The 21,884-nt window shown below is 53.1% G+C and overlaps 1 protein-coding gene across 1 annotated transcript in view; it reads left to right on the forward strand.

Moving 5' to 3' along the window:
• LOC311317305 (F-BAR and double SH3 domains protein 1-like) overlaps positions 1–11,193 on the forward strand; it is a gene marked incomplete at both ends in the record, with an annotated part of 18,955 nt that extends 7,762 nt beyond the window's left edge. Inside the window, 14 exons of the mRNA XM_084448387.1 lie at positions 1,340–1,476; positions 2,042–2,105; positions 2,670–2,798; positions 4,123–4,218; positions 4,571–4,675; positions 5,045–5,149; positions 5,662–5,817; positions 6,682–6,807; positions 7,020–7,103; positions 7,642–7,837; positions 9,270–9,481; positions 9,646–9,853; positions 10,289–10,344; positions 11,143–11,193. Coding sequence (XP_084304513.1) covers positions 1,340–1,476; positions 2,042–2,105; positions 2,670–2,798; positions 4,123–4,218; positions 4,571–4,675; positions 5,045–5,149; positions 5,662–5,817; positions 6,682–6,807; positions 7,020–7,103; positions 7,642–7,837; positions 9,270–9,481; positions 9,646–9,853; positions 10,289–10,344; positions 11,143–11,193 — 1,725 coding nt within the window. The remainder of the gene's footprint in view (positions 1–1,339; positions 1,477–2,041; positions 2,106–2,669; positions 2,799–4,122; positions 4,219–4,570; positions 4,676–5,044; positions 5,150–5,661; positions 5,818–6,681; positions 6,808–7,019; positions 7,104–7,641; positions 7,838–9,269; positions 9,482–9,645; positions 9,854–10,288; positions 10,345–11,142) is intronic.
• Between the last annotated feature and the right edge of the window lie 10,691 nt (positions 11,194–21,884).

Genomic DNA, 21,884 nt, shown 5'->3' on the forward strand with positions numbered 1-21,884 from the left:
TCAGTTTACCAAAATGTATTTTCACACCTAGTTTTCGTTTTTTTTTTGTTAGTTTTCATTAACTATAATACTGTAACCTTGACCTGTATGTGTGGGTGGGTCTCCCCCCAAACCCGTACCATTCCAGAGCCGCGCCAGGCTATTGTCGCAATTCAGTTCGATTGCTTGACACGTTGGATACATTGGATAGCTTATAATTGGTAATATTGTCCTTTAATACTACTTTAAATATGTGTTAATGCCATCTCAATAGACAAATGCCTTTAATAGTTTATAGGGGGCGTTATTACCTCTAATCGTTTACAGAGATGCGTTAATACGGCGTGGGTTCATATCAAATTAACCTTGGATAGTCCTGTACATTGCTTATTCCTTCAACCTGCAGCATTGAGTAGCCTACCTCATGCTGAAAAACGTCTGTAATAACACAATGACTGTAATAACACAATGACTGTAATAACACAATGACTGTAATAACACAATAGTCCTTCATAAAACACAATGTGACACTTTGTTTCCTATTGTAAGAGTCAAGAATATTTGAAGGAATAGAGAGGATGCCTGTTTTCTGCACAGCAGTTTCCCTTGGTGGTTATTTCTGCAATACAGTTCACACCCACAACTATTACACAATTTCTGTCTGTCCAACATTTTCACGGTTTGCCGCTGAGTCACAAAAGTTTGCAGACAATTTTGTTTTCATAAACAGATGCTGGAAATAGACTTCCCTTGCCAGAGGCAAAAAAACAAAATTGTTTATAGTGTGATGCAAACATGTGTGCTTGTAATTATTTGTTTAAATAGCCTATTATTAGATCATATTAGATATTTGATGTGTGATCTGTGAAAGCCCCAGATTGTTTGCATTTCATGGTAGGCTATAGAGTCATTCCGAGTATGCCGATATTTGCCGACACAACAGACACTGGGAATATGATTCCTGTGTGGAATGTACATGTTCTCTCTGTGCTCACTTGGGTTCCCTCTTTATATAGAACCCCAATATGAAGAAAAAAAACATGCAGAAGAACAGATCGCTCTTCAGTCCTATCCCTTCCCAGAACTTGGACTGAATACTTGGTCCCCAGGGGTCTGCAGGGTCCACTGCTCCTGGCTGCCCCTGGAGGTGGGATTGGTCAAATCCAGAGGACATAGGCTATTCAGCCGACGATCGCTGAAGATGCGTGTGTGTGTGTGTGTGTGTGTGTGTATGTGTGTGTGTTGTGTACTATGTCGCCGCTCAATCACGTGTGTTTGTGTGCCATTGCCCTGTGGCCAATAGAAGACCCCCGAGATCCTGTAATTATATAATAATTATTGTGTTTGTGTGTGTGTCCAGGGTCTGGAGGAGCTCCAGAGAGCCCAGGGGGAGGTAGTGGATGCTCTGAGGGAGCTGCACAAGCTGAAGAAGAACTACTACCAGCTGAGCCACATTGCTAACGCAGCCAGGGAGAAGGTGGCTGAGGCCCAGGCCAGGTGAAGGGGCTGCTGTTGGCTTGCTAGCGTGCTAGCCAGATAACCTGTTAGCTTATTAGTGTGCTAGCCTGATAACCTGTTAGCTTGTGAGCTTTTAGTTCTTTCGCATGATAGCCTGTAAGCACGACCGTCTGTTAGCCCAAGTAGCCTACTTCCTTTGTGTCTTGACAACTGTAGCATCATACATAGTTAATAGCCTATAGTTCAGGAACCAGGCTGTGCCAGGACTGCACACCGAGAGCACACCAGTAGGCAGGTATGTCAATGATAAGTGGCTGAAGAGAAGAGTAAAAACATGAACTTTGTGAGATTTTCCCAGTGATGCTGCCGCAGCTCAGACAAAGAGAACAGTAGAGACAGGTAGGGTCATGTTACAAATACATGTCCTGTCAGACACGCTGCAGCTAACACGGTTTCAGTTAAGGAATGTGTGGTTTGGAAGATGTGTGGATGAATCATGTAGTACATGAAAATGTCCAACAGTGCGTGTGTGTGTGTGTGTGTGTGTGTGTGTGCGTGTGTGTGTGCGCGTGCGTGTACGCACTATGTGTGTGAAATTCCCAAGGTCCAGGAGAAGTGACCATGGGATCTTCCACTTCAGAGGCGGTCTGCAGAAGATGAGTTCTAAGGTACTGGCTGGTCTGCTCCCTGCAACAGGCTACCACAGTTACCGCTCTGTCTCATAGCATGAATACAGTAGGCTTAAGGCATGACAGACAAGTTAAGACAACAGTAGGCATTGTTCTCAGCCTACTTGTGAAATTTTAGTACAGATTGCTTGTTATTGCCCCTAGCACGGTGCCATAAAGGCCAAGCTTAATGTTTCTTTCTAGGCTACAGCTGGATGAAAGCAGCACAGTGCAGGTCTGGGCAGGTCTACTCATAATAACACGTTACTGCTCTGCAATGCAGTCAGTGTCTTCCTGTCTGTCTCTCGGGTCTGTCCCTCCCTGCCCCGTCTCACTCCCTCTCCCTCCTCTCCTCCTGTCTCCTCCTCCTCCCTCCATCCACCCCTCCTCCCTCCCTCCTCTCCTTCTCCCTCCTCCTCCCCCCTCCCTCCCTCCCCTCCTCCTTCTACCCCCCCCACTCCTCTCCTCCTCCTCCCTCCTCCCTCCCTCCCCTCCTCCTTCTACCCCCCCCCACTCCTCTCCTCCCTCCTCCTCCTCTCTCCTCTCTCCTCCTCCCTCGTTCAGCTGAGCTCCCGACTGAAGGAGTGTGACCAGAGTCTGACAGATGTCCGTAATGAGTACCTGCTCTCCCTGGCTGCCACCAACTCTCACCACCATCACTACTACACTGTTCAGCTGCCCCACATCATGCAGGTAGCGCGCACACACACACACACACACACACACACACACACACACACACACACACACAAACACACAGACATACAGACAGACACATACAGTACCCCATACACCACCTCCACCACAGGTGAGCTCTCCTGTAATAAAGATGTGTGTGTGTGTGTGTGTGTGTGTGTGTGTGTGTGTGTGTGTGTGTGTGTGTCTAGAGGTTGGATGGGGATGTGTATGAGCAGCTGAGAGGTCTGTTTAGCCAGTTGTGTTCTACTGAGGTGGAGGCCAGTCTGTGCTCTCATCGGACCTTCAGCAGGGTATGGGAGCACGCTGCCAAGGTAGGACCACATGGCTTCTTTTAAACCATCAACACAATCAAATAAACACTTGATGAGGTGGAACATCCCACTGTAGCTCCTGTGTGACCCTACAACCTTAGAACGTCCAACTGTAGCACCTGTGAGATCCTCCAACCTTAGAACGTTCCACTGTATCTCCTGTGTGATCCTCCAACCTTAGAACGTTCCACTGTATCTCCTGTGTGATCCTCCAACCTTAGAACGTTCCACTGTATCTCCTGTGTGATCCTCCAACCTTAGAACGTTCCACTGTATCTCCTGTGTGATCCTCCAACCTTAGAACGTTCCACTGTATCTCCTGTGTGATCCTCCAACCTTAGAACGTTCCACTGTATCTCCTGTGTGGTCTCCAGACATGAGACATTCCTCACCTGGGCGCGAGGGGAGCAGGCCACGAGAGGACCATGAGAGTCCGACAGGGACTGGTTGTTTTTGCCAGCTCTGGGGTGACCTTGGGAACTGGGGAATGACCAGTTGAATGACGCGGTGGACGCCAGGCGCTGTGTACGGTGCCATAGACCCGCCACATTTCAGCAACATGCCTGTCGAAAACACCTGTTCAGTATCATTTAAAATCCAAATAAACCCGCTCTACAGTAAAGAAAATCCATAATGGGACATATGGAAGGTGTGTGGAGGGGTAAAGGTTAGTGATGATGTCACAACTGGAAAGCCGTTGTATCATCCAGCAGCTCCCGGTTTCCCAGTAGGAACTCGCACCCCGGCTGGGTGTTTGTGCAGTTCCCTAGTTGGAATACCCAGAACATAGATTTCCCAGGGTTGCCTGAATGCACCGTTGGATCCATGTCTATTAGAACCATCTTCTAGCCATGAGTTTGATGTGTTGATATGCCGTTAGCGATTGGCTGTTTAGTCTGTTGATAAGCAGTCAGTGATTGGCTGTTTGGTATGTCAGCGAGGCGGTCTGTGATTGGCCATTTGGTGTGTCAGCGAGGCGGTCAGTGATTGGTTGTTTGGTGCGGCAGGTCAGCAGAGAGAGGAGCGTTCAGCTCTTCTTGCAGGACGCCTCCTCCTTCACCAGGACCACAGACTTCTCGTTCCAGCTCGCCCCGCACGACAAGGTGAGCCAAACCAAATCAGCCACCGTGGCTGCGCAGACAAACTGTAACATAGGCTGCGTTCGGAATCGCTCCCTATTCACTATTTAGTGCACTATATGGGGCGTCATACATTTTGTTTGTAGTGTCCGAATTCTCCGCGGAATTTTCGTTCCCTATATAGGTCACTGTTTACTACCCACAATTCACCTTGATTTCGAGGGAGCAGTGCATGTACCCTACATTTTCTCCGTTCCCTAGGTAGTTCACTACATGGTGAACCCCATATAGGGAATAGGGAGTGAGGGAACGAGGGAGCTATACTGTTCCCAGAGGATGAGTGTGTGTGGCCTCCCCCCAGGTGTGTGTCCTGCAGCAGCAGAGCAACAGTCCAGAGAGAGAGAGGGGTCTGGAAAAGGAGGTCAGGAAGTGGTCTTCCAAAGCTGCCAAGGACTACAAGGTCATCGTCCATGGAGAGAGGGTATGACCGGGGGTCACAGTAGGGTCACCGTGGGGGTCAGCGGTGTGTGTATTTCAAAAATAGAAAAGTTTCGCCGCACACAATGGATGAAAACGTTTTTTTTAGTATTGAACAACGCGTTTCGCCAGGTGAACCTGATGAACCTGATGAACCTGGTGAACCTGATGAAGCCGTAAGGCGAAACGCGTTGTTCAATAAAGAAAAAAACCTTTTTCATCTGTTGTGTGCGGCGAAACTTTTCTATCTTTCAAGTATTACTTTCCTGACATCTCCAGCACCAACAGGAGAATATCTGAGCTGTGCAGGGCAATCTATTTTTGAACATTTGGTGTGTGTATTTATTTGTGTGTGTGTGTGTGTGTGTCCCAGGCAGAGCAGACTCTGGAGGAGCGTCTGAAATTGCTGTCTGGAGATACGGGTGCCTGTGTGGAGCAGAAGCTTCTGGAGGTGCAGGAGAGCATCAGGAAAGCCAAGGTCAGAGTGTGTGTGTGTGTGTGTGTGTGTGTGTGTGTGTGTGTGTGTGTGTGTGTGTGTGTGTGTGTGTGTGTGTGTGTGTGTGTGTGAGTGTGTGTGTGTGTGTGTGTGTATGCGTGTGTGCAGCACCATTCTAGTATCACTACTTAATGCTGACTAATATAGGGATGAATCTGATTTCCGTTTCTGTTGCTAAGTGTGTCTGGAAATCAGTGTCTTGGAAAGTCATCCTCATCTTCACTCCAGCACAGGCTGCAGGGTTAATAAGATGGTGTCACATGTGTGGGAGGTGTGTGTGTGTGTGTGTGTGTGTGTGTGTGAGTGTAAGACGGTATGAGGTGTGTGGGAGGTTTGTGTGTGTGTGTGTGTGTGTGTGTGTGTGTGTGTGTGTGCGTGTGTGTGTGAGAGCTGGTACAAGAGATGTGACCAGACAGAAATGATTGACAGCCAGGTGTACATATGTGCGTCTGTGTGTGTGTGTGTCTGCGTGCGCGCGTCCGCGGTGTCCCCAGGTGAGTCGCGTGAAGGCGGAGTCCCGCCTGGCGCTGCTGGCGGAGGCGGGGCTTGACGTGGAGTCCTGGCGGTCTGGCGCCATGAGCCAGGCGGAGGACGAGCTGGAGAGAGAGCGCAGGCTGAGCGAGGCCCGCATGTCTAACGGAGACGTCTCCGACCTGGTGAGACCGCCCGGCCCAGGGGAAGGCTACTGCGCACACCTCCTCTCCTCGTTCCCTCCCATCTCTCCTTTCCTAGTGGCCTCTCCTTGACTGACAGTGGTGTGAGGACACGGGGTAGACTGTGAGGGAGAGGGAGAGGGGAGAGGGGCGGAGATAAGAGAGAGGAGAGCAGTGAACAGCAGAGGAGAGGAGGGGAGGAGAGGAGAGGAGGAGAGCAGTGAACAGCAGAGGAGAGGAGGGGAGGGGAGAAGGTGGAGGAGAGGAGAGGAGGAGAGCAGTGAACAGCAGAGGAGAGGAGGGGAGGGGAGAAGGTGGAGGAGAGGAGAGGAGCAGAGCAGTGAACAGCAGAGGAGAGGAGGGGAGGGGAGAAGGTGGAGGAGAGGAGAGGTGAGGAGAGCAGTGAACAGCAGAGGAGAGGAGAGGATGGGAGAAGGTGGAGGAGAGGAGAGGAGCAGAGCAGTGAACAGCAGAGGAGAGGAGAGGAGAAGGTGGAGGAGAGGAGAGGTGAGGAGAGCAGTGAACAGCGGAGGAGAGGAGGGGAGAAGGTGGAGGAGAGGAGAGGAGAGGAGAGCAGAGTTGAGGTGGGGAGACAAAAGCAGAGGAGAGGAGAATTTTTCATTTCATTTCAAACCTTTATTTAAACTCGTGGGGCAATTGAGGTTTCCCTCATTTCCAATGCCGACGAGCTCACAAGCAAACACAAACATCAACAAAACATAAGCAATTTACAACAATAATACAATTAAAATCCAAAACAGTGACAAGTTGATGAACAAATGTCAAGAGCCATGGCTCTGAACTCGAGAAGGGAGAGGAGCAGAGAAGAGGAGAGGAGGTCATCTGTGCCTGTCTCCCCAGGAGGAGGAGTTTGAGTTCACAGACTTCGACGACTATGATGAGAATGGAGATACCTTCGTAGACTCAGCCTCAGGCTCTGGACCAGGGAGCTTCCCTCTACCCTGCAGGGCGCTCCACAGATACCAGGTGAGGAGGAGGAGAAGGATTTGAGAAGACTTGACACCTGGACCCACCTCTGACCCCACCTGACCACTACAACGTTGACCACTACCTACCTACTACCTATATCACTAACTCACCCACTACAACCTAACCTAGCCCTGCAGAGAGAGAGACATGCATGAGATTACTACTAAGGGATTCGGAGGGGTTTCATTGGCTTGTCTTACTTCCTGCAGGCTAGCCAATCAGACGAGCTGTCTATTACCGAGGGGGAGGAGCTCCAGGTGATCGAGGATGGAGATGTGGAGGATTGGCTAAAGGTGAGAGGAGGAGGAAGAGGAGAGAGGTGGAGGAGGAGAAGGGGGGAGGGGGGGGTAGAGGGAAGAGAGATTTGCTCTTCATTCCTGATCTAGTCTCGCGATACCAGACAATCGGAGATCTCCGCCTGGAGTGGATTTCTACATTCAAGATAGCTGCTAGAACGACTGCTTATGCCTAAAAACAAACCTACGCCTGCTGCTTTGGATTGGTTCAAACCTGGACCAACTTACACCCTAAAGACTTTGGATTGGTTCTGCAAAGCAGTTTTTTTAAACTCACTTTTGATTGGTTTGGCAATGCAGTTTTTTTTTGTGTTCCTTAACTCACTTTGGATTGGTTCTGGAATGCTTTTTTGGGGTTCTGCAATGCTGCTGCTGCGGTCCCCCTTTTCCTGTCTCTGTGTAAACAAACACCGTTTCCTGTTCCAGTGTTACAACCACCACACACAGTGTCACAGCGAGCTGACAGGAGTAAGTCAGTGTTCCATGTATTCATCATGGTGATCCGTGTTGATCGTGTGTTTGTGTTCCTGCGCAGGTGTGCAACTCGGCAGGCCAGATCGGCTATGTTCCTGAGCGCTACCTACAGTTCCACTGGTCTCCAGGAGAGGGCGCTGCAGACGGCCTGGCGGGGCTGGACCTGCCTGGCCCCTCGCCGGATTGGTCCTTCAACAGCTCGGGCTCCTCCTCTGAACACTCTCACCAGGGCCAACAGTGCCCCTCTCAGGCCGGGGGTCAGCGCTACCACAGCTCAATATGGGTGTTTTTGTGGTTGTGTAATACCTGTATCTGGTGTGTGTGTGTGTGTGTGTGTGTGTGTAAAATATCTAGTGTGTGTTTGTATAATATCCTCCTCCACTGACCTCTTCACCCTGTAACTCTTTCCAATGGTTTCCCAGTCTTATGTCATCTTTTGGTACATGTCCCCTCACTATGTCCCCTCACTATGTCCCCTCACTATGTCCCGACCCTAACCTGGTACATGTCCCCTCACTATGTCCCCTCACTATGTCCCGACCCTAACCTGGTTCATGTCCCCTCACCATGTCCCCTCACTATGTCCCCTCACTATGTCCCGACCCTAACCTGGTTCATGTCCCCTCACTATGTCCCGACCCTAACCTGGTTCATGTCCCCTCACTATGTCCCCTCACTATGTCCCCTCACTATGTCCCGACCCTAACCTGGTTCATGTCCCCTCACTATGTCCCCTCACTATGTCCCCTCACTATGTCCCGACCCTAACCTGGTTCATGTCCCCTCACTATGTCCCGACCCTAACCTGGTTCAGGTCCACTTGTTCTAGCACTGTGACTGACTGACAGACTGCTGCTGTTATAGAAGGCTTTACTGACGATGACTGGGATAGTCGGTTCACTTACTCAATGAATCAATGAATCAATGAATCAATGAATCAATGAATCAATCAATCAATCAATCAATCAAATCTTTATTTGTATAGCGCATTTCATGCCCAGAGGCAACACAATGCACTTTACAGAGAACAAGGGAGGTGGGCATACGACCCTCCCCTACATATTCCAGAGGGAAGTAAAACCGGGGGCCAGATAAGTGAGCTGTAAAAATTCTTCCCTGACCCCTCTCAACAAGGCGATCGAGCAAGCTCCAGGAGTATGTTTGTCTACCAGATAAGAACATTTATAAAGCAATACATTACATTAAATTACATTTTCAGAGTAAGAGAGGCTAAAAACATCATAGGAGAGACATGGCAAATACTGGTGTGTGTCTGTGTGCGTGGGGCCCAGATAGAGGCAGAGGTTGGGGTAGGGAGGGGGTAGGAACTGACGGGGGGAAGGGGGACTGGGACCAGGTCCAGGCCTAAGCCGGATGTGGACAGATGTATGTTTGTGTGTACGTGTGTGTGTGTTAACTAAATACTACGACATCCACAGCTGAAACGGGGGTATCTATCGGACTCAGGGTGGTGTGCTGGTGATATTGGGGACTCTAGACAAATGTTCACGTGTGTGTGTAATATGAAGGTGTGTGTGACATGTTTGTGTGCGTGTAATATATGGCGTGTGCACTGTGTGTGTGTGTGTGTGTGTAACATATGCTATGTGTGTTTGTGTGTGTGTGTGTAACATATGCCGTGTGCGTGTGTGTGTGTGTGTGTGTGTAACATCTGCCGTGTGTTCCCAGGTCTGGCGCGGGCTCTCTATGACTACCAGGCCCAGAGCAGGGAGGAGCTGTCCTTCCTGGAGGGGGCGGTGATCAGGCTGAGGGGGCGGGGCCAGGGGCGGCGCCAAGGGGAGGTGGACGACGGGTTCTGGGAGGGCGAGCTGGACGGCCGCGTGGGGGTGTTCCCCTCCCTGGTGGTGGAGCTGATCGGAGAGAGGGAGGAGGAGGAGGAGGTGAGTGCTCCCCCTGCTGGACGAACCCTTATTGGGGCAGGCGGCTCCCCTTCAGACCCGGGTCCCCTCCTCCTCTTCCTCTCATCCTCCTCTTCCTCTCCTCACGGCCGGCTCTGTGAGTGACCTGTGTTTTGGTTGTGTCTCTGCCACCCCCCCCCTCCCAGCCCCTGCCCATCCCCGCCCTGCCCCCCTTCTCTCCCCCCATCCCCATCTCCGCCGGCCCCGCCTCCCTCCTGGCCTCCGCCCCCGGCCTCAGCCCTCAGCGCCGCTCCGGCTCCTGCCCGACCCCCTGCCCCCCGACCCCCGGCGACCCGGAGGACAGGCCGCAGCCCGCGCCCCTGGAGCTGCAGAAACTGTCCGACAGCAGAGCAGGTGGGCGCAGACAGCACACACACACACACACACATACACGCACGCACGCTCGCACTGTCAGGTCACCATGACACACACATGACTTTAGAGAACGCAGGCCGTGGACGGTGTCTGTGTGGCGCCGGTAACGGGTCATATACTGAACTGAATAAAAGGAGGAAACCGCACACTGGCTGTCGATGGAAGGATATTTAATAAGCAGACAACGTTCCGGCCTTGACTGTACACACACACACACACACACAGAGGGGATACACAACTGCAGACTGGACAGGTGGACAGACAGACACCCCAAGTGTTGATGCATGATCAACGTAGCATGAGCTGGTGTGTCCCCTGACTGCAAGCCATCTGCCACCCCTCTTTCTCTTCTTTCTCTCTCTCTACCCCCCCCTTCTCTCTCCTGCTCTCTCCATCCCTCCCCTGTCCTGTCAGAGAGTGGAGGCAGCAATCACAGCTCACCAGACCTCTCTATCAGGAGGATACGGCCGGTATGTACATCACATCAACATCAATATCAACATGATATCAACATCAACGTCAGAGGACTGTGCTACAAAGCAGACGGGGTAACTTGGTACTACGAAGCTGGCTCATCTGTTAGCCAGGTACATTTCCATCAGACCGTATTTACACAGTCGGAAAACTTTGTTTGATGTTCTGGAATTCATGACAAACGACAACTTTCAAAGTGCTCTTTTCTGAGTCCAGTACAATAACACGCACGCAGCCCTTCTCATTAACACCCATGTACTGCTTCCTCTGTGTGACACGATTAACAGTCTGACTGTTACTCTTAAAACCTGCCTAGCCTCCCCTCACACTTCTCTCAGCCGTCGAGAAGTGACTCGGTTGCTTTTAGCGGTTAGAGTGGGTTTCATTTCAGTGCTGATAATGAGCCTCTGTTCCTCCTGTGAGAACAACACTGCTGTCTCTATCCCCTTGGCTTTCGTAGTAATGGAGAAATTACTGTTCCGTGTGGGCTGGCTTTTATCGGGACATACTCAATTAGCTTGAGTGAGCCAAGTGCGAATTGGATGCGGTTGGATCTGCCTTCGTTGTGCGGAGTTAGCCTGAGCTGGGATGTGGTGCTATAACTCAAGCGGGCTAGCTTGACATAAGCCCGACTAGATCTAGCCTGCTTCATAGCACAGCCTCCAGCGTCAACATCAACATGACATGTACAGCTAAGACAGTAGACCATTGAACATGAGAGGACCTAGCTGGAGTGGAATCTCTCTCAGGTGTGTACCAGTAATTCATGTGATGTTGTGTTGTCCATGTCTCAGACCAGAGCCCCTCCTCTTCCCCCCACCCAGAAACACTCCCCCATGCCCTAAGGACACGCCCCCCATGTCACAAGGACACTCCCCAGTGCCCTGAGGACACGCCCCTATGTCCTGAAGACACTCCCCAGTGCCCTGAGGACAAGCCCATATGTCCTGAGGACGCGACCATATGCCCCGAGGTCACGTCCCCCATACGAGGAGAGGTTCCAAGGAGAGGAGAAGGAGGTGAGGGGAGGAGACGTAGAGGATCATGGGAGAGGAGAAGGGGATGAGCGGAGGAGACTCAGTGGATCCAGGAGAGTCCTGAGATTCACCCCGTGAGAGTTGAGAGGAGACGTGATGCTGGACACACCTCACAGGCAGCAGCAGCAGCAAGATGCTCATTTCACAACGGCCGTCTCAGTCTTTCCATAACAGTCGACAGGTAGAATCTTGAACAAAACAAAACAGCAGCTTCAGAAGTTTCAGCGTTTCAAGTGGGCAGTCGCTAAATCAGATTTCATTCCAAAACAGTTCAAACCATCTGGGCTGTTGGATGTGAACAGGGCATTACAGTCACATCTCCTCGCCACCTCAGACTCTTGAGACTAACCAGACTCCTTCGCCATCAGGGCTGCTACAGCATGTCCACCAGTATTCCTCTGTATGAAGTACTATCTCAAGCACACATCTTCTGAGATGCGTTGGTACTGTATCATAAGTATTAATCACACTATTGTAACAGTTGTGTTTTGACAGTATCTTTAAGCCGTGTTCTGGCATTTCACTTTAAAGTTGGTGTTGTTGAATTGAAGGTGTTACTGAAATACTGTACTCTCTTGTTTGGAAAAATTACTGAATATGTTTGGAGGAACCTGTGTTCTCTTAGATGTGGTCATATCATTCTGTACCAATAGGAGGTCAGTATACTACTGTATATAGGACTGTTAAGACTGAGGAAGAGAACAGTATTCAACACCATTATCAGCTAGCGCCTCATGTTCCTGTCTCTTGTACGTATCTTGTTTATGGTAGTAGTGTATGCAGAATCATTTTGTCATGGTGTACATTATGTATGAATGAACAGCATGTGAGGTTTAGGTACTGTACTGTACAGTCACACAGTTGGAGAATCATGTTGTATTCCGAATGTGATGTGATCTCCTCCACCCAGACAGGGTCCCAATCTCACCCCCAATTTGATAACACGCATTAAACAGCAGATGGGTGAGATTTCCATCTGGTAGATGACAAACGTGTGTGTAATGTGTTTTCATCAGAACAGTGTGAGGTGAGGGCCCCTGGGAGGTGAGGGCCCCTGGGAGGTGAGGGCCCCTGGGAGGTGAGAGCCCCTGGGAGGTGAGGGCCCCTGGGAGGTGAGGGCCCCAGGGAGGTGAGGGACCCAGGGAGGTGAGGGACCCAGGGAGGTGAGGGCCCCAGGGAGGTGAGGGCCCCTGGGAGGTGAGGGCCCCAGGGAGGTGAGGGCCCCTGGGAGGTGAGGGCCCCTGGGAGGTGAGGGCCCCTGGGAGGTGAGGGCCCGTGGGAGGTGAGGGCCCCAGGGAGGTGAGGGCCCCTGGGAGGTGAGGGCCCCTGGGAGGTGAGGGCCCCTGGGAGGTGAGGGCACCTGGGAGGTGAGGGCCCCTGGGAGGTGAGGGCCCCAGGGAGGTGAGGGCCCCAGGGAGGTGAGGGCCCCTGGGAGGTGAGGGCCCCTGGGAGGTGAGGGCCCCAGGGAGGTGAGGGCCCCAGGGAGGTGAGGGCCCCAGGGAGGTGAGGGCCCCTGGGAGGTGAGGGCCACTGGGAGGTCTGGACAGAACAAACACAGCCGGCAGCAGCGGGGGGTCAAATGCAGCTTTAATACAGATTCTGCTTCCATAAGAATAACCTCATCACACAGCTGCGTTTAACACATCCCTGTCTGGTCCTCGGGTGGTGACTTGGACGCATGTATGTTAATATTACTGTACACAGGTTGTGTTCATGTATGTTAATATTACTGTATAGAGGTTGTGTTCATGTATGTTAATATTACTGTATAGAGGTTGTGTTCATGTATGTTAATATTACTGTACACAGGTTGTGTTCATGTATGTTAATATTACTGTATAGAGGTTGTGTTCATGTATGTTAATATTACTGTATAGAGGTTGTGTTCATGTATGTTAATATTACTGTACACAGGTTGTGTTCATGTCTGGCCGTCTGCCTGCGGAGATTCATGCACTATAATGAACCTGAGGCCTCCAGCTACGAACACAGAGTTAAACACAGAGCTACAATACAGAGGAGATGGGGAGAAGGGAGGCGTTGGAGGAGAGAGGGGAGGAATTGGAGGAGAGAGGGGAGGAATTGGAGGGGAGAGGGGAGGAATTGGAGGGGAGAGGGGAGGAATTGGAGGAGAGAGGGGAGGAATTGGAGGAGAGAGGGGAGGAATTGGAGGGGAGAGGGGAGGAATTGGAGGGGAGAGGGGAGGCGTTGGAGGGAAGAGGGGAGGAATTGGAGGGGAGAGGGGAGGAATTGGAGGAGAGAGGGGAGGAATTGGAGGGGAGAGGGGAGGAATTGGAGGGGAGAGGGGAGGAATTGGAGGAGAGAGGGGAGGCATTGGAGGGGAGAGGGGAGGAATTGGAGGGGAGAGGGGAGGCATTGGAGGGGAGAGGGGAGGCATTGGAGGGGAGAGGGGAGGCATTGGAGGGGAGGCATTGAGGGGAGAGGGGAGGCATTGAGGGAAGAGGGGAGGCATTGAGGGAGAGGGGAGGCATTGGAGGGGAGAAGGGAGGCATTGGAGGGGAGAGGGGAGGCATTGAGGGGAGAGGGGAGGCATTGAGGGAGAGGGGAGGCATTGAGGGAGAGGGGAGGCATTGGAGGGGAGGCATTGAGGGGAGAGGGGAGGCATTGGAGGAGATGGTTGCTCAGAACAGGGCTGCTAGGCTGGTTCTGGGTTGCTCTATTAGAACTAGCACTGATAAGATGCACTCTAGGTTAGCCTATGGTGGCTTAATGTGGAGAAGAGTCTGGTCTTGAGTGTAGTTAGAGTGATATTTTTTAGTAATACAATGCGCACACAAGCCTGAGTTCCTGCATGAGTAGGAACATATTATGGACATATTATGCAAACCAGTTGTAGAACTAACTCCCTAAAATAAATATTTTACAGATCCATTACAATTTGAATAATTTACCCCAGATTATACTCCAGGAAAACCCCCAAAATATCCTTCAGAAAGAGACAGACACTCGTATTGTGTTGCAGTCAGATTACAGGCTTGTTTATTTTGGTTGGAGAGATTTTTGCTTTCTTATGATTGTTAAATAACTTATTTTAGTTTAAATGGTATTGGAATGTATAGATATGTCTGCTTCCTCATGAGATGTTTGCTTTATGATGCTTTTTAAATAATGTAATTCTCTTTTATTTAAAATGCATTGGACAGTATACATTGTTACTGTATTCCTGTGTTTCTGATGTAATGGTTGATGTGTGTAGACCCCAGGAAGACTAGGGAACTGCTTTGGCATTAGATAATGGGGATCCTTTAAATATACAAACAATAAACGGAAGAGAGGAGGAAACAGGAGAGGAGGCTCTAGGAGGAGACAGGGGAGAGGAGGCTCTAGGAGGAGACAGGGGGGAGAGGAGGCTCTAGGAGGAGACAGGGGGGAGAGGAGGCTCTAGGAGGAGACAGGGGGAGAGGAGGCTCTAGGAGGAGACGGGGAGAGGAGGCTCTAGGAGGAGACAGGGGAGAGGAGGCTCTAGGAGGAGACAGGGGAGAGGAGGAGACAGGGGAGAGGAGGCTCTAGGAGGAGACAGGGGGGAGAGGAGGCTCTAGGAGGAGACAGGGGGAGAGGAGGAGACAGGGGAGAGGAGGCTCTAGGAGGAGACAGGGGGGAGAGGAGGCTCTAGGAGGAGACAGGGGGAGAGGAGGAGACAGGGGAGAGGAGGCTCTAGGAGGAGACAGGGGGAGAGGAGGCTCTAGGAGGAGACAGGGGAGAGGAGGCTCTAGGAGGAGACAGGAGAGAGGAGGCTCTAGGAGGAGACAGGGGAGAGGAGGCTCTAGGAGGAGACAGGGGAGAGGAGGCTCTAGGAGGAGACAGGGGGGAGAGAGGAGACAGGAGAGAGGAGGCTCTAGGAGGAGACAGGAGAGAGGAGGCTCTAGGAGGAGACAGGGGGGAGGAGGCTCTAGGAGGAGACAGGAGAGAGGAGGCTCTAGGAGGAGACAGGGGGGAGAGGAGGCTCTAGGAGGAGACAGGGGAGAGGAGGCTCTAGGAGGAGACAGAGGGGAGAGGAGGAGACAGGGGGAGAGGAGGAGACAGGGGGAGAGGAGGCTCTAGGAGGAGACAGAGGGGAGAGGAGGAGACAGGGGGAGAGGAGGAGACAGGGGGGAGAGGAGGAGACAGGGGGAGACAGGGGGAGAGGAGGCTCTAGGAGGAGACGGGGGAGAGGAGGCTCTAGGAGGAGACAGGGGGAGAGGAGGAGACAGGGGGGAGAGGAGGCTCTAGGAGGAGACAGGGGGAGAGGAGGCTCTAGGAGGAGACAGGGGGGAGAGGAGGAGACAGGGGGAGAGGAGGAGACAGGGGAGAGGAGGCTCTAGGAGGAGACAGGGGGAGAGGAGGAGACAGGGGGGAGAGGAGGCTCTAGGAGGAGACAGGAGAGAGGAGGCTCTAGGAGGAGACAGGGGGGAGAGGAGGCTCTAGGAGGAGACAGGGGGGAGAGGAGGAGACAGGGGGAGAGGAGGAGACAGGGGAGAGGAGGCTCTAGGAGGAGACAGGGGGAGAGGAGGAGACAGGGGGGAGAGGAGGCTCTAGGAGGAGACAGGAGAGAGGAGGCTCTAGGAGGAGACAGGGGGGAGAGGAGGCTCTAGGAGGAGACAGAGGGGAGAGGAGGAGACAGGGGGAGAGGAGGAGACAGGGGAGAGGAGGCTCTAGGAGGAGACAGGGGGAGAGGAGGAGACAGGGGGGAGAGGAGGCTCTAGGAGGAGACAGGGGGGAGAGGAGGCTCTAGGAGGAGACAGGGGGGAGAGGAGGAGACAGGGGGAGAGGAGGAGACAGGGGAGAGGAGGCTCTAGGAGGAGACAGGGGGAGAGGAGGAGACAGGGGGAGAGGAGGCTCTAGGAGGAGACAGGGGGGAGAGGAGGCTCTAGGAGGAGACAGGGGGGAGGAGGCTCTAGGAGGAGACAGGAGAGAGGAGGCTCTAGGAGGAGACAGGGGGGAGAGGAGGAGACAGGGGGAGAGGAGGAGACAGGGGGAGAGGAGGCTCTAGGAGGAGACAGGGGGAGAGGAGGAGACGGGAGGAGACAGGGGGAGAGGAGGCTCTAGGAGGAGACAGGAGAGAGGAGGCTCTAGGAGGAGACAGGGGAGAGGAGGCTCTAGGAGGAGACGGGGGAGAGGAGGCTCTAGGAGGAGACAGGGGGAGAGGAGGAGACAGGGGGGAGAGGAGGCTCTAGGAGGAGACAGGGGGAGAGGAGGAGACAGGGGGGAGAGGAGGCTCTAGGAGGAGACAGGGGGGAGAGGAGGCTCTAGGAGGAGACAGGGGGGAGGAGGCTCTAGGAGGAGACAGGAGAGAGGAGGCTCTAGGAGGAGACAGGGGGGAGAGGAGGAGACAGGGGGAGAGGAGGAGACAGGGGGAGAGGAGGAGACAGGGGGGAGAGGAGGCTCTAGGAGGAGACAGGGGGAGAGGAGGAGACAGGGGGAGAGGAGGAGACAGGGGGGAGAGGAGGCTCTAGGAGGAGACAGGGGGGAGAGGAGGCTCTAGGAGGAGACAGGGGAGAGGAGGCTCTAGGAGGAGACAGGGGGAGAGGAGGAGACAGGGGAGAGGGGAAGCACTGAGGTCTGTTAAATAAGAAGCATCACTGACTCCGCTGAGCTAGAGTTCATGGCTGACTGGTCGGCTGGTTGGTTGGTGTGCTTAGTTAGTCGGCCTGGTCATCTAGTTGACCAGCGTTGAGATCTCCATCCCCTCCCGTGCTTCTCAACGTCCAGCTCTGGCCAGAGTCCCTCATCCACGCGCATCCAGACACGCTTGCTGGTGAGGAGTTTGCGAAGTGACAGGAAGTGGCGGTTTACATCAGTCAGAAAATCTTACGCACACGTGTCACAATGATACGTTTCATTTTGTAGTAGTACATTGTTATGCATTATGTCCTCATGTAATATAATATAGTTATGATAATATCTCTATGTTTACACATACTGTCCTGGGGAGGACACCTCACCGTACCGCGTCTCAGCCTCCCAGTCTGTCATCTGCTGCCTCAGACACCTGACAGTGTGATGCTGTCTGGGCTACATGACTATTGTTTTTTTGCTATTGGCTTATCCCAGAATGCAGAGCGGTGGACTGTAGATCCTGCATGTTCGCACATGAAAATCAGGCTCGTCAGATTCAGTTCAGAGAAACGTTCCACTGTGTGAGCATGCTGGTGCCCAGGGGGACAGTCCAGACCAGGTGAGACCGAGGCTCCAAGATGTTCACATTATCCTCAACAAGTCAAGAGCAAGCCAGGGGCCTTCCTCCAGGGGCCTTCCTCCACTCTTGGCTCAGCAGTGTTCTCTAGACCGGCAGTTCGGTGTCCTCCATCGCTACCATATCGCTGCCTATAATATCACATAGCTGCAAAGCTGAATGTGCATACAAGGGAGAGAAGTGGGACTGGGTGACGTTGGAGGGTGTGAGGTGTGCTTGTGACCAGCAGGGGGAGACAGAGAAAACAGGGCTGCTGGGGACAGCTGACATGCAGATGTGAGAACATTGAGAAAGAGAGAGGCCTGACTTCATGACTTCCAGTCCTTTGGTATTGCAGTTTGTCCGTCTTCAATAAACAATGCGTTGAAGATAGCGGTCTCTCCTGTGCTGAAGCAGGTTGTACAGATGGTCCTGTGGACCACCACAGGGCTAGGGCTAGCTGATCCAGGGTCCATATAAGCACGTCCAGGGAACACAACAGGTTGTTTTAGATGGATAGATAAATACAGAGATAGATAAACACCTGAGTTGGTTACACAGAGGTGGCTGGTTAGTGGACGTGATCCTGGTTAGGTTATAGAGCAGGAATAGACAAGTTACATTGAAACACACCCATAGGCTATATATTATCACACACATCACATGATTTACTGTTGTTTCTTTTACACAGTAGTATATTTGATTGATTGATTGATTGATTGATTGGTTGATTGATTGATTCTTTTCTGGAGTGTAATCGGTGAAAGAGAGAGAGTCTGTGGTAGTACTGAGAGGAGGTAGACCAGGGATGGCAGCCCTGCTGAGTATAGTAGAGTATAGTAGCAGTACTGCAGCTGAGTCTGTGGGGAATAGCAGACTGAGTCTGTGGTCTGAGCCAGATGCTGGAGGTGAAGGCTGGATTCCTCAGGGGGTCAGGTGCCAGTGACCGAACGACCACTGTTACACATCCAAACATACATATACACATCCTTGCTTGCCCTGGTCCTAATCCTGGTCCTGATCTAGCCCTGGTCCGGATCTAGCCCTGGTCCGGATCCTAGCCCTGGTCCTGATCTAGCCCTGGTCCGGATCCTAGCCCTGGTCCTGGTCATGGCCCTGCTCCTGGTCCTGGTCCAGTGTGAGCCTGTTATAAAGCCAGGCCTGGTTTCTACCAGGTTCAGTCAGTCTCTGGAAGACTGGAAAGGTTCTGGTGTGACCAGCATCTCTGCTGCTGCTGTATTGCTGTATCCGTTTATGCTGCCAGGTCATAGTGAAGAAGGTGCTAGTCCTACTTCCTCCTCCTCTTCCTCCACCCCCCCCCCCCCCCCCCCCTCTACAATCCTGCAGTAGCTCTCCCCTCCTTCCCTCTCCTGCAGTGAGCTGTCAGTGAGATGAGCTGTGGTGAGGTCAGTCCTAGTATCACCACTGGTTCTGCTGAGTGTGTAATGACCTCCTCTTCTCCTGCTCCTCAGGCTCCTCCCCCTGACTCACCCTGCAGCCCCTGATGTCCTCCATCTGCACCATCTCATCCCTAGGCTCCTCCTTTAGTGCTGCAGGCCCCTCCTCCGTAGTCGTAGCAGGCCCCTCCCCCTGAGCCGCTGGAAGCTCCTCTGTTGTTGCTGGCTTCTTCCCTGCTGAAAGTTCCACTTCCTTCTGTGTCACTAGCCCCTCCCCCTGCAAGGTAAGCCCCTCCTTCACCATGCTAGGCCCCTCCCACTCCAGCTCCACCATGTGTACCACAGAGAACTCCCTGGTGCTGTCAGGGCTGGCCTTGACGATGGTCACCCCCCCCGCCAGGGGGGAGGAGGGGGAGGCGTCCGGGGGGGAGGAGGGGGAGGCGTCCAGGGGGGAGGAGGCGGAGGAGACGGGGAGGGGGCTGACCAGGGGACCGGGGGGCCGGGGGAACCCTAGCCTGCTCTGTTGTTGGATCCTCCCCATCTCCGGCCCTGCTCTGGCGGAGGCCAAGCCAGCTGAGACAGAGGTCAGGCTCCCACCCATGACCCCCTGGCTCCCCTGGTCCATCTGCACCCCTGGGGTGACCGGGCTGCCTGCCCTGGTTGAGGCTCTGGTGAGGCTGGGGGAGACTCTGGTGGACGTTGGGGCTAGGGAAGAGGCTGGGGCTGGGGAGGAGGTTGGGATGAGGCTTCGGGCAGAGGGAGGGCTTGGGGTTGGGGCTAAGGATTTGGTAGGGGTAAGGGCTTTGGCAGGGGATGAGGCTGGGGCTGGGGAAGGGGCGGGGCTCCGGGCAGATAGAGGACTAGGGGTAGAGGCTGGGGCTGTGCCAGGAGTAGAGATGGGGGCAGGGGGGGGATTACGAGCAGAGGCTGGGCTAGGGTTCGGGGCTGGAGATTTAGTAGGTGTAGGGGCTGGAGATTTGGCAGAGGTAGGGGGAGGAGTTGATGTTTGGCGTGGAGTAGTGCTGTGGGCAGAGCTGGAGCTTGGCGAGGGGGCTGGGACTGGAGCCAGGATGGGGCTGGGTGTAGGAGCTTGGGATGGGGTAGGGCTGGGGGCTGAGGTCTGCCCGGGCCCAGTGGGGTCTGGCTCCTCCAGCACCGGGGGTGGGGGTGCCCTGGCGACCTTTAGGCCCTGGGGGTCACTCCCCCTCCTCAGGGAGAACAGGGTCAAGCTCTTCTTCCTCTTCGTGGCTGAAGGGACCACCCCATTGGTCGACTCTGGCTTCACATCCTTGAACATGTTCCGCAGGTTGAAGCCCTCCTTCCTGTGGGACCCCTCCCCCTTCTCGCTGTCCAGGGGTTCCGATTGGTCGAGCTGGTCGCCGGACTCGGCAGTTGGCAGGTTGGAGGAGCCCTGGAGACTGGGTTTCTTGTCTGTGTGGGTCACTCGGAACCTGGGGACGCACAGAACGGGCAGAGCAGTCTACACAGGTACAAACAATCACATACAGAGAGGCACTGAACCGACACAACACCGGTCCGATGGTCTAATTCCAAACCACCTCAGCTGCATATCCTCCAGAAGACCAGTAGTCTGCTCCGACCTGACCCACCTGCCCACGGAGAACACCGTCTGCTCTCCGGGCCGGGTTTTGGTGCGCGCCGCTCGGCTGCGGCGCCGGGCCTTCTTGGACCGGCCCTGGACGCACAGGTGGCAGGAGTTGTTGCCGCTGCCTGAGTGCACCGTGTGGTGATGGGTCGGGATGCTCCCCAGGGACTCCTTACGCAGCAGCCTGCAAGCAATCAGTTAATCAATCAATCAGTCAGCCACCCAAGCAATCAATCAATCACTCAACCAATTAACCAATCATTCATTTAACAAGTCAACCAATCAACCATCAATTTATCAGTCAATCTAGCGTATGTTTTCCTAGGAGACCACAGGACACATCCATTTAAATAACCTGCATTCCCTGGAAGGGAGACACTGACGCATCATGGCTAGTTCAATTCAGACAACCATGACTCAGCAGAAAGACTCAGCTAGAAGTCTGGCTTGACAGAGTGGGAGACATTTTGAAGAAGTTGCAGTTTATATGCCAGTGACAGACTGTGAAAAGGCTTTGCCTGTGACTTTTTCATTAGTCCATCTGGCTAGAGTTACCCCTCACTTACAGAACCTCTCACTTTTTGGCAGCATACCGTTGGCATTGGAACTCCATCCTTCTCCTCTCATTCAGTGGATGCGTCTCAAACCGCCCGTTTCTAGTAGTGGCAGCTTCTCCTACCCCACACATACTGAGACTCTCTCTGTGAAATATGAGTCTCCAGGGTGATCTGTTGTCTCTCTGTCTCTCTTTGATCTGTTGTCTCTCTTACTATCGCTGACTGGGTGGGACCTCACCTCAGGTCTTTGTTTGTGTGTGTGTGTGTGTGTGTGTGTGTGTGTGTGTGTGTGTGTGTGTGTGCGTGCGTGCGTGCGTGCGTGCGTGCGCGTGTGTGCGTGTGTGCGTGTGTGTGTGTATGTAGTGTTGAGTGAGTTACCTCCCCGACACATACGCACACACGCGCACGCACCCACCCACACACACACACACACACACACACACACTACAACAGACATAATGAACTGACCAACACGTAGTAGCAAGTGCCAGTATCAGGAGTTGCCAGTATCAGGAGAGCCGGCACAACAATAGACAGAGTCCTTAGTGAATACAGAGTAGAGCCGTGCAGCCATACAGTCTGACTGAAACCTACTTGTGGCATTGTGCTGTGTTCCTGGGAGAGAACTCCACCCTAACTCTACCTGTCCTCTGTGAGAGAACCCCACCCTAACTCTACCTGTCCTCTGTGAGAGAACCCCACCCTAACTCTACCTGTCCTCTGTGAGAGAACCCCACCCTTACCTGTTCTCCGCTGAGAGAACCAGA

The sequence above is a fragment of the Borostomias antarcticus genome, assembly GCF_949987555.1.
Source record: "Borostomias antarcticus genome assembly, chromosome: 14".
In the NCBI taxonomy this organism is placed as follows: Eukaryota; Metazoa; Chordata; class Actinopteri; order Stomiiformes; family Stomiidae; genus Borostomias; species Borostomias antarcticus.